This window comes from Myotis myotis, unplaced genomic scaffold (genome assembly GCF_014108235.1).
Source record: "Myotis myotis isolate mMyoMyo1 unplaced genomic scaffold, mMyoMyo1.p scaffold_m19_p_9, whole genome shotgun sequence".
In the NCBI taxonomy this organism is placed as follows: domain Eukaryota; kingdom Metazoa; phylum Chordata; class Mammalia; order Chiroptera; family Vespertilionidae; genus Myotis; species Myotis myotis.
In genome coordinates, this window is record NW_023416401.1 from 10544159 (window position 1) to 10556383 (window position 12225).

The 12225-nt window shown below is 44.9% G+C and overlaps 1 protein-coding gene across 15 annotated transcripts in view; it reads left to right on the forward strand.

Annotated features, from left to right (window-relative positions):
- The window catches only part of DYM (dymeclin), a 248237-nt gene that overhangs the window by 218608 nt on the left and 17404 nt on the right, over positions 1–12225 (forward strand). The window contains exon 18 of one of the 15 annotated variants that reach the window (XM_036322100.1): positions 10893–10928. The exons of the other annotated variants lie outside the window; for them this stretch is intronic. Within the exon in view, the coding sequence (XP_036177993.1) occupies positions 10893–10907 (15 nt within the window). The 3' untranslated portion in view covers positions 10908–10928. Of the gene's footprint in view, positions 1–10892; positions 10929–12225 lie in introns of those variants that run through there. 15 annotated transcript variants of the gene reach the window in all.

Here is a 12225-nt window from a genome sequence, read left to right on the forward strand (position 1 = left end):
GGATTAAGACCCTCCCTACCAGATGACACTCCCTGCAGAAACAACTATAAAGCCTGGACAGATAGTACCAACACATCTGTGTTTTAGGTGCTGGAAAATGAATAGAAGCAAACAGACTATAGCAGGGAGTTCGTGTTCATGTCGAGGAGGGAGATAGGAAGTTATATAAGGAATTTCCATGTCCATGCCTCTTAGCCTGGGGCTAAGCACAGCCTTGATGGTGGGGTGATGAGGAGGTCACATGGAAAAGTTTCGTTTTTCTGGCCTGGGGAATCCTAGAAGTAAAGCTGGGAAAGCCTGAGTGCTGAAGAGAGGAGAGGAATCCCAGAAGAGCCAGAGGGGAATCCCCAACTGTATGTCTGCGTCTGAGTGACCCCCGAACCACACATGGGAAACAGCAGCTCAGCCAAAGGCCCAAAGTCTGAGCTAAGACCAGACTCACCACCTGTCGATGAAGAAGGGACAGAGGCGGGAAGTTCTAGTGGAGAGTGTACTGTCACTGGGAGGATGGGAGGTGGTAAATGTACCTCCTGTTCCTGAGGCTTTAGCTTAGGGCTGATTGCAGTCCATGGCACACACAGCAGAGATGGGCCACGAGGGGAAAGTTGTAGCCTTTCTGACTTGGAGAACCAGAAAGAGAAGCTGAGAACCCATGAACTCTGAAAATAGTGGAGGAATCTCAGAAGAAGAAGAGAGAAGGGATCCCTACACTCTGTCTACCCACACCTCTGACTCACCTTCCCCACACATCTGTAGACTACACTGTAAGCAGCCCAGCTAAAGACAAAAGATCTGAATAGAAATCGGCGCTGCTACACAAAATAAGTCTGAGGTTCAAGCCCAGACAGGAATCTCCACAACTTAATATTATTCCGGGTGCAATCCAAAACTTCCCGACATCCAAGGCACCAAGAAAACGGAACACGTTCTCTACATAAAGGAAAATCAATTGAGTTCAACCCCAAGATGAACCAGATGTTGGAACTAAAAGACAAGGATCTTAAAGCAGTTACTTTAACTTTCCTCAGTGTTTTCATGGCATGAAAAATGTTTTCAATGCATGAAAAGCCCAGCAGAGAAACAAGAAGTCTCAGCCGAGAAATAGGAACCATAAAAAGAAACAAATGGAAAAGAGACAGAAATTTGCAGATATGAGATGCTAACACCAAGCTCAATAAACACAAAGAATCCCCCGTCAAGGCACACCATTGTCAACAGTGTTGAAAGCTAGTGATAAAGGCCATGAGAAAAACAGTACATACAGGAAAACAACAATCCAGTTAACATGTCAGTTCTTATTAGGTACCAGGAGTCTTGAACAAAATCTTTAAAGTGCAAAAGAAAAACACTTGACAACCCAGAATTCTGTATCCAATGAAAATAATATTCAAGAATGAAAATGAGCCCTGGCCAGGAGCTAAGTGGTTAGAGCGTTGGCCTGCTAAGCAAAGGGTCGTGGGTTTGATTCCTGGTCAAGGGCACATACCTGAGTTGCAGGTTCAATCCCTGGCCCCAGTCAGGGCATGTGCAGGAGGCAGTCAGTCAATGTGTCTCTCTCACATCAATGTTTCTCTATCCTCTCTCATCTTTCTTTTTTCTCTCCTCTCTCTCCCTCTTGCCCCCTTCCACTCTCTTCAAACAATCAATGGAAAAAATACCCTTGGGTGAGGATTTACAAACAAAAAAATATAATGAAAATGTAATAAAGATGTTATCAAGTAAAGGAAACTAAAAGAACTTGTTGCCCACTAACTTGCAGTATAAAAAATGCTAAGGAAGTTCTTTGGACTGATGTGAATGATACCAGATGGAAACTGTGATTTCTCTCCCCCCCACCCCCCCAAAAATGAATATTTACCAGAAGTTGGTAAATGCCAACTGTAGTGTAAATAGGACAGGATGGATGATGTGATCCTGTGTGATGTTCAATATTTTACATGAAGTAGTAAATTATTTTCTTTAAATTGACAGTAAAAAGTTAAAAATGTATAATCTCTAGAGCAGACACTATAAAAATAATTTTGAAATGAATAGCTAAAAATCCAACAGAAAAATTAAAATACATACAAATCTAAAGATATTCAAATCACACTCACCCTCCCCCAAGTCAGGAAAAGAGGAACAAAGGAATGAAACACAGAAGATTCAATCCTATACATTAAAAGCCTAATATGCTAAGTGTCTGGTTGACCAACCAATCACAACATAACATGCTAATGATATTCTAAGACCACTGAACCACTCACTATGACATGCACTGGTCACCAGAGGGCAGATGCTACGACTGGTAGGTTAGCTTGCTGCTGGGGTCCAGCCAATCGGGACTGAGCGAGATGGGCCTGACATGCCCTGGAGCCCTCCTGCGGTCCCTCCCGCGGCCCCTCCCCAGCCACTGGCCCCAATCAGCCCCGATCGGGACTGGGCGAGATGGCCCTGATCAGCCCCGATCACCGGCCAGGCGGAGGGACCCCACCCATGCATGAATTTCATGCATCAGGCCTCTAGTTAGAAAATAAAAAATATCATGGTAGACCCAAACCTGACCATACCAATAATTAAATTAAATGTTAATGCCCTAAACACTCAGATTCCTCTCTTAGCATTTGGTAGAACAACTAGACAAAAAGAAATTGGCCAAAGACATAGGAGATCTGAAAAATACTTGATTGATATTCATAGAACATTTCACCTAAAAATGGCAGTGTTCACATTCTTTCTGAATGCACGTGACACATTTATCAAGGTAGACTACCCTCCTGTGCCATTAGAACAAGTGCTAATAATTTTAAAAGCAGTATACTCATTAAAGTTAACTTAGATGATCAGAAATCAGTAAAATGCTAGGAAGGGCAAAACTGGCTGAAAGCATGTCACTGGCTGCCTTGGTCCAGGGGACAGCAGGGAGTCCTGGGCAGAGGGGCAGGAGGGGGACCATTACGACAAGGAAACTATGCTATATCTTGATTATATGCAAAGAGCAAGGCTTATTAAATTGAACACTAAGATTAGTGAATTTTACTGTGTGATAATCTCAATAAGCAAAAAAGAAGGAAACAATTAGTTTGGTCATTTTCACCTAACAAATGCCAGAGTTCAATTAAAAAATATAATCGGAGACCAGAAAAACAACACTGCCAAAGGGAAAAGGGAAAGAAGTCCTTTTGTGGAGCTCCCCTGCTATTCTCGGTGCCACGTGTCTCGCTCCTGGTGAAAAGCATCAATATATGATGTGTCGCGCTATTCGGAGTGGCAGCCGTGGTGTGTTCCGTGGCCGCCACAGCCTGTCCATGGCTCTTCCAGGCGGATTCGCAAGGACCTGAAGTCATACTTAGGCAGCATCTCCAAAGGTCGTCTCAAAGCAGAATGTACAACCCAGGGTACAAAAGTCCTGCACTTGAAATTGTTACTACATTTTTACATGATGATTCTTCAGAAAAATGCAAAATGGCTCCAGAAAAATCATTCTGTGTGGACGATTGTCTCAAAGCCTGGACAGCACCGTGCTTGCTGTGCCATTGGAGTGGTGAATTACTTGAATAATCACAAGAGTATGTTTCACCAGAACACATTTCAGTGGTTACTTCTGGCATAATCTTCGTAGCATGGCGAGTAAACCAAAAGTAGGAAAAATGTAGTGTCATCTAGAACTAGAAAGGCGTGGCAGTTTTTCTTAATGTGTCTTCCAGGCTCAACGCGTAATACTTTCCATATGATTGCGACTATGTTCATATTTATATTTATAATTGCACGTGTGTGTGTATTCAGCCATCCAAATGTAGATACACAGGAAGATTATTCCCCCAAAATGAAAATATTTACTTACTTTGAGTAGTAAGATAAAGGGTGGGTGGGGTTTGTTGGTTGGCTTGGCTTGGCTTGGCTTGGCTTTCCTCACACTCACGTTAATGTTGTTCTGCTTGTCCACTAACAAGGTGCCCCTGCTAACACATTCTGACATTGCTCCATGGAAATGGAGAGTAAACAGCACCACAGCCTCAATGTAGGAAACCGTGTTAGCAAGCTGGTGAGTGCACGGGGTTTAAACTCTCCCCATGTTCTATCAGATCCTTACTGTAAACCAGCCAGAACGTTTCCCAGCAGAAAATAGTAATTATGTCTTCCACTGGAAAGAGCACTTCATAAATTTTTTTTCTATAAAACAGAGTAAACATTCTTTTGATCCCTCTGCTTCCCCACCTCAGAACTTAAACCACCATTCCTTGTTTCCAAGACTCACAGTAGTAAATGTTTTGAATTCTCAGTGTTGGAAAAATTCTGACTTTTTATAGCGTTACCCACCACCCCCGTCATCCAAGCGTGGATGAAATTTCACATCCACAGTTAAGCCAGTTTCCCAAGTAAGGATCCAGAAATTGTTTTCCTCTTGACCTTCCTTGACTCCCTGTTTATGTCGCCTTCACCAAGTCCCTCTGTGCCTCCGCTAGGTGTAGTGGGCGCATTTGCTCACTTGAATTAAGCATTTCTGAGTGATGGAGAGAGGGGTAAGGAGCACAGCAGTGGGAGAGTCCCTATAGGAAGGTGCTGATTGAAAAGGAGGGGCATCCTGGAAGAGGGTCTCCTCACAATGAGTATCTCAGACTCCTGACTGCCCAGGCCCCGGGATCATGGGTCCTGCTGCATCGTCGAACTGTAAAAATCATGCTGTCCTTCACCAAGGCGGAGGAGGTGAAGCTGGGCCCCTGACCTGGACTTCTCGTCGAGGAGTGTCTGAGGGAAATCCTGTCCCCTCCGCCGCTCGCCATGCTCTTATCAGAAGGCCTGCGCCCAGGCACGTCGCCTTTCCATTGCAGGCTCCTCCCTGACCCCCGCCCTCCCCCACGCAGCTCCTGAATGTGAGCCAGTCTGCAAGCAGCCACATTCAGAAGAAAACAGAAGCGTTTCAGTGCTCTTGAAACTCACTGTATAAGAAATTCATGTGCTTTGCAGAATATTTACGAGAAACAGCTCTTGAGATTAATTAAAGGCCTCCGCTGTCCTTTGGCCATTAAACGCAGTAGTCATTTGTAGCTCTGTTCTACAAAGCACTGGCGATTATCCTTTAAATAACTCAGTTTTCATGTTGCGAACCAGACTAATTGTCCTACCACAGGTAATGAGCCCCATTTTTAAATTAAACCTTTCCGTTTTTCCAGTTTTGCTTATTTTCTGAACTTAAAAGTACTACGCCGTTAATATATGTGTAGGTAATTAAAATTCGCAGTGGTTCATAAGCCCAATATTTAGAGATTTTCATTTTTTCCTCTTGATTTGTGGAGACCAAACCGCTGATGTTAAAGCAGCCATCTTTTTCAATTCGCTGACCGGTCAAGAGTCACAACTGGCGTGGCTTTAACGCAACCGAGGAAACTGCCTTCCCCTCCGTCTTTTCTTTCTGTTACCAGAGACTTGACCTAATGAAGCACAGGCAGTCCTGACGCCACAGGTGAACCTGAGGCCCTGCAGGTGAACACAGACCTCACCCTCCCCAGGCCTGGAGGCCCCCAAGTCAGTGTCCCCAAGACCCTACAACTGAAGGCAAAGAAAGAACGCAAAACCATGGGGAGAGGGAGAAAATAGATTAAAGGTTAAAGGTTAAAGAGGAAGCAAAGGGCCGCTGGCTTTCCCTCGTTCCTTGTTTTACCCGCTATTCCTGGGTTATTGCTGGCGAACGACCCTTCCCTCTCTGACGCTCCCGCGGTCCCCTCACTGCCGTGACTGCGGCCGGGCGGGCTAATGAGCTCCAGCTGTCCTTCTGCCAGGCCGGCCAAGCCTCCGGAAGGCTCACTAGTCTCAGATTTTGTTTTCTTTATTTCTTATAATTAAGGGCCTGAAGCCATTACTTAGGACTTTTCCCCTTCTCCCGCCTTCAAGTGTTCATTTGACTGCTTTCTGCGGGGTAGCCGTGTATGTTTCCTAAGCAAGCCCAAGTTAGATACTTTCAATGGCAGGCTAACCTTTGACAAAAATTTACTTGAATTCAACAAATGTATTTTAAAGGATATGTTTGACCAATTCTGAATTAATGTGAAAAGTGTTCTTTAAGATTTTTTCTAGATTTTAAGCATAAATACAGCATGTATGGTCATATTGATGAGAATTGCCTTTTAGTTTAAACATGCCGATATTCATTATTCATTTCAACCTTAAAATGTAAATGATCTTGTGATTGATTACACTATTCACTTTCCAGGTAAACGTGTCTCGGTACTTGGAGATACTTTCTGTCCTTTGTAAGCGCTCACAGGTTGGCTGTCTACATTTACTCTTACTCATTTGAGTATTTGCTTGTTTGCAGACATTGCCTTTCCCCGACTCTAAGTCTAAACTGCATGCAGAGGACATTTTGGTTTTGGTTGGATGAGGGGATTACATTTAAATGATGAAGACCATTAAATCTGCTGCTCTAAAATAATTTTAATGGGCATGTGTCTCCAGCCATCCAGGGGAAAGGCGCACTGCGATGGAAGGGATGTCCGAGAGCAGGGTCACTCCTTAAAGGGCACCGCACGTCCATGGAGCCCGCTCCCTGCTGCAGGGCGCTGTGGTGGAGTTTGGCAGCTGCCCGTGTGCATGGGGCTGGCTGGCTCGGCATGATAAGCAGCAGACAGGCTGGCTCCTTCAAGGAACCTTTCAGTCAAGTCGGAGCTCTCAACGGTTCTGAAGCTCCCTGGCCGCCTTTCCCCTGTGGGCCGTTCATTTATCAGGAAATGAAATTGGTTACAGGGTTTCTCACATTGCCAAACCTCACTGACGAAATCTGGTTTCTTCCAGAGTTCAGGAGGAGCATTAACTCTTTATTGTTGTCCAGCACTTGGGGTCTTGGTCGTGGGAACCCCCATCACTACCAGGGTTTGAGGACCCCCACAAGGAAGGGGGGCAGGGGCTGGAGTGAGGAGCAAACCGCAGAGTGGGGCTGGGGGTGCCTTTCACAGATAAAAGGATGACCCTTTGAGACCGAACTTTTTCCCAGGTTGGTATCTTCATCTTTCAAACTAAAGTGTTGGTTTCACAGGACTGATTTTTTTCCTCCCATTTTTAAAAATAAAAGCCTTTAGACATTGACATGAGTCACCTGATTGGCAGCATAACCACGTAACTTAGACCAGGGATCATTGTTTAAATTTTGTGAAACTAGAGGAACAAAAATAAAGCATGTAGCATGGCATAGAAAATGTTTGGGTAAGTGAAGGTTAAATTATTACAAAGTATATAATCTAGTTCATATGTTTAAGGAGCGGAACTAGGCTAAATTATCTAAAATATTCTGACGTCCTGAATCACTTCATTTTGTAAAACAAAATCTGACTAGCAGGGCACTCGGCTGTACGCTGGTCTACTCAGTGCAGTCTGCAGCGCTGACCTCCTGTGTTTGGAATTAGCGCCCAGAGGAAATACACTGCGGGCATGTGGCAGTTATTATGGCTGTGGAAGTGGCTGCTGGCTAATTGATAGCAGTAGCAGCTAGAAACAGCCTTATTTAATTTTCAGTAGTCCTTATGACAAGATGCTGTAAATGAGACCCCTGGTAGTCTTATTATTATAGGTCCTTCTCCCTGTGTCATTAACTATGTGATATTTAATGTATACACTTGGTAATATTTAGGAGTGCATTCCTTAGATTTCCCCCCCCTCTTTTTTGGAGATACCTTTTGTTCAGCTTTCAGCCCTGATTCGTTTAGGCCCCCGAGGTAGTAAGGAATTACTACCAGTGAGCACCGTCTCCCTTGACTGTCGTGGTGCCCATTTGCTAAAAATACACTTAGAGTCACAAAGCCAGCCTCAGCCTGTGTTGGCTGGTGGCTTTACTCATATGCTGAACCCCCAGACACTCACTGGTTCCATAAAGGGTAAATGAGTGAATCATTCTCGCTATTCACCACTCCAAGATAAGCTATTGTGAATTTGAATTGTATTTAGAGCATCGTGTCCATGGTTTCAGTTGTATCCCAGAATGTTACAGGCTGGAGTGGGTGGTTACTTTAGTAGAAAGTGATCTTATTTTTCTCCATTTAAGTTCTAATATGTTTGTAGCAAAAGACCATATTTTGGGGAGTGAAAGCAGTCTTTCTTTTAAATGTACATTACAGAAGTTTCACCAGGAAAGTGTTCAAAAAATGTACCTTGTTATTTTTTCTTGTTTCTGACAACCTCAGCCATTAAACAAATATCAGTCTTATCAAATTAGTGCATTCGACATTCTTCCTGTTGACACAGATGAGAAATAATAGCAGCAGGCACTATAAAAAAAAAAATGCCTTCATCTCTGTTTTGCCATCTCTATTCCAGCCCTAAGCTATAGGATCTGAAAATGAGGAACCAGTCAGTATTTTAGTCCTGTGGACATGTTCGCCACATTCCCTCATATAGCCTCTCACTGTGAACAGTCCCTGCTGAAGAAATACACCAAATCCAATATTGAGGGTTTTTCAGATCAGGATCTAATGGGGACACAGAACCATGTTGGCTCTTGGTCATTACACTTATTTGTGGTGTCCCACAGCCCTTGGACCTCTGAGTCCCCGAGGAAAGATCGACAGCGTCCAATGGCGAACACCGTGCTTTTATAAGGCTTCGATTGCATAGGGATGGTCTTGCCTCTCGTTCATGTGTTCAGCTAGTGTTGACTGAGCAACCCCTGCCTGCACGGCACTTGCCAGAGGTGGTCCCTTAAAGGGCTTTCCTCTACCGGGACACAGCTTCTACAGCAGCATTCAAAGATACAGCCTCTCTACTCTCTTCCTCTTCAGATGAGGAATCCTACTTAAACTAGGGGATGCAGATGGCAAGGAAAAGAGCCCGACCCTGAAGGACTCTGAGATGCCTTGATTTCTCTGAGTGTGGAAACGGCTGTGGACAGAATATAGACCCCGAAACCAGCGCCCCCCAAGCATCTCAATGGAGAGACGGGCAGGACACTGCAGGACTCCACCAGCCGGTGGTCGTAGGCAGGCTGGCTAGCCCTCACTGTGCACCAGTTTCTCCCTCAAGGGCAGGTCTATCTCGCAGCTTTGCTTGGTTCCTGAGGTACCTGGAGAAATTTAAAAGAGATGATGCAAAGTTCCTAGAATAAAGTAAGCTCTCAGAAATTGTTAGCCAGTGTTATTTTCCCACTTACCTAACGACCTCGCTTTTCTAGATCAAAACCAAGAACTGGGCTATAAGTTCTAAGTAATCAAAATAGGTGACTCCAAGTCCTTCTCCTGCCCCGTATCACTAGAAGAGGCCTGAGTCCTTGCTCACAGCCTGATTCTCCTTGCTAGATACACGATTTTAACAAGCTTCGCCGTCTGGTTTCCAAGTCGGTAATAGATGAGGAGCCACAGCTTCAAGGAACGGCTGCGAGTGAGGGCTTTGACAGTAGTGAAAGCCAAAGGCCGCTCGTCCTGACATAGCCAGCGAAGGAACAGAAAACAACCCGTGTCCATCGTACTTTTCGGTATCCTCTAAGAACTTATATACTATTCAGGAAATGACATCAGAAGAATTGTAAATCTGTAGAGATGAGGACCCAGAATAAAAGTTGGGGCAATTGTAGGACACCTACATGGGACAGCTGGTATCATCTCTGTCCTTGAGAAACGTATGGCCTCGTCTTTCAGAACAGCCAGCCAATGACCTAAGCCCAAGGAGGACTCAGTCACTAGTTCACACCCTCAGAACAGAAAGGTTCCTTAGTGGTGTGATTTAACTGGCCGGGTGTTTGATGTTTCAGTTTGGAAGGAATCCTAGTAAGGCTTTTTTAAATAGTACCTTAAGATACGATTTCGTTTATAATAATTTACCATTTATTCTCCATTTTTCGTGATCACATCAATAGCTCTGGTAGGACTAAGTTACCTCATTTAACTCACGCATCGCTTTGTCTAGAAAGTTCTGTGTGGTGAAGTGAGGCTGAGCCAGGTTATCTAATCAGGGGCTCTGTGTCCATAGCCAAGTTACCGTGCTCTTTCTTTTGTTTTATCCATGTCTCCTCACTCTACGTGCTATTCTCAATATACAGAAACTGAAAACCTGGTAGTACAGATTTCCCCGATTTCAGTATTTTTAAAAGATACTTTAATGTAAGTATTGGGGGGGAGGGGCGGGAAATCTGTCCATTCCATGCAGATTTATTCACGTTTTCCATTAGAGTTGACCCTGACTTTATCTTACAAGTGTACCCTTTCCACGCAAAAAAAAAGAAAAAAGAAAAAAGAAAAAAAATGGTTTGGGGTATAAATCACTCCTGGAAAGGAAATAAGAGGCCTCTTCCTTGTTTTAAATTTCCACACTAGTCCTCGGCATATGAGAGCTGCACGTAATCAAGTTCTAACAGAAGCAGCCAAGAGCCAGGCTTCCCAGCTCCGTTCTTTGGTTGGGCTCGTTTGTCGCACGCTTCTCACCTCCAGCAGCCCAGGCTAACGAACACTGCTGACGTGGTGAAAACACAGTATTCTCTGGAGTTCTCTTCATTTCTCGGGGACAGTGTCAGGCTGCGCACCTTTCCTGGTCTAAGCCTCAGGGTTTGTGGGAAATGTAGTGGTGGTTTAAAGAAAGAGGCCGGCCGAAACCGGTTTGGCTCAGTGGATAGAGCGTCGGCCTGCGGACTGAAAGGTCCCAGGTTCGATTCCGGTCAAGGGCATGTACTTGGGTTGCGGGCATATCCCCAGTGGGAGATGTGCAGGAGGCAGCTGATCGATGTTTCTAACTCTCTCTCTCCCTTCCTCTCTGTAAAAAATCAATAAAATATATTTTAAAAAAAATAAAATAAAATAAAGAAAGAGGCCGGAGGAGCCAGGCACGAGCTTCTCTCGTGCGTAAGGAAGTGGACCAAAAGGTGCCCTGCTCTCAGCATCAGTTTAGAAGAGAGAGAGAGAGGTTTTTAAAACCCTGTTTCACCCCCTTCATTTTAGGAACAGAGAAAATAAGGGGAATCGCCTTGTCACCCACCGTCACAAGGCTGCAGGGGCAGTGCAGGCCCAGACCCAGGCCTCCTGACTCCATTGGTGCCGTGTGGCACTTCTCTTCATTAGGGGGGCTGTAACTTCTAATATCCGGCTAAGTGACCCCTCAGAGCAGCCTCAAAAGTGATGGAAAGTCCAGCTGTTACTCGTCATCGGCCCTCTGCTATCCTTTGCACAGAAAGATGCCGGGAGTTTTTGCCTGCGGTTGGTGTCTTTGTGTTGATTCAGTTCTTCTTTCCGTGACCTGCCCTCTTTGTGACCAGCAGCATGTCTTTGCTAGCGGGCCGCTTTAAGAGTGCTGTGTGACCTGTGAGTGACGCACAGATCTCTGCGGGCCTCAGGGGCTCAGTGTTCTGGTTCCAGAAATATCTTCAGAACTGTGTTCTGGAGTTGTATTTGCATGTACATTTGTGACACAAGGCAGTGTTTTCAACTGACAGACTCATTTTTTTATTATGTTATGTATCTTGTTTGGCAACAAGTTCACTCTTCAAATTTGAGAAACAGATGCTGCCCCGGTGCAACTGAATATGACATGGATCCTCATTTCAGGATAATCCTCATCCTTCCTCGTTCTCTAAACAGCGCAGGAGTTCCCAACTGTGGCCTTTGCACGCCTCACCCTGTGTTTCCCGAAGGCCTCTTCCTCTGCTTCCGTAGCACTCATTATCTGCACCAGTTGTTTGCTGCTTCCTGTGGACTGCCTCATCGAGACTTACCTTCTTGTCCGTGTGCCCCTTTTCCGACTCAGCTGTAACACCTGATGTGAAGGACCTGTCACCCGCCTTCTTGTATCCTTTCCCACTCATCCTGGGACCCTGTGCACCACAGGCACCCACAGCGTGTTTCTTCATGCGACATGATGAGAAGCATGGCTCTGACCAAAGTACAAGAAGCCACGCTGGCCAAGATGCAGGCGCGATGGTCATGAAGTCGGATGTAACAGTTTCCAGGGAGGATTTGATAGAGAGGCCGGAGCAGGAATAAGAAAAGCAATAGACAAAGAATGATGTGGTTACTGAAGACCTTTAGAGAAAAACTAAATTGTACAAACAGAAAAGTTAGGCATATCTACTAAAGTGGAACAAATACACACTCTGTTCTCCTGGGTGTACCTAACATCAGGGCACGCCCTTGCACGCCAGGAGACACATATGAGAATGTTCACAGCATCATTGTTCATAGTGTCCATCAGCAGTAGAATTAATTAATAAATTGTTGTATATTCAGACAATAGAGTACTGGATAGTAGGGCAAATGAATGAACCACAGCAAACCCAAC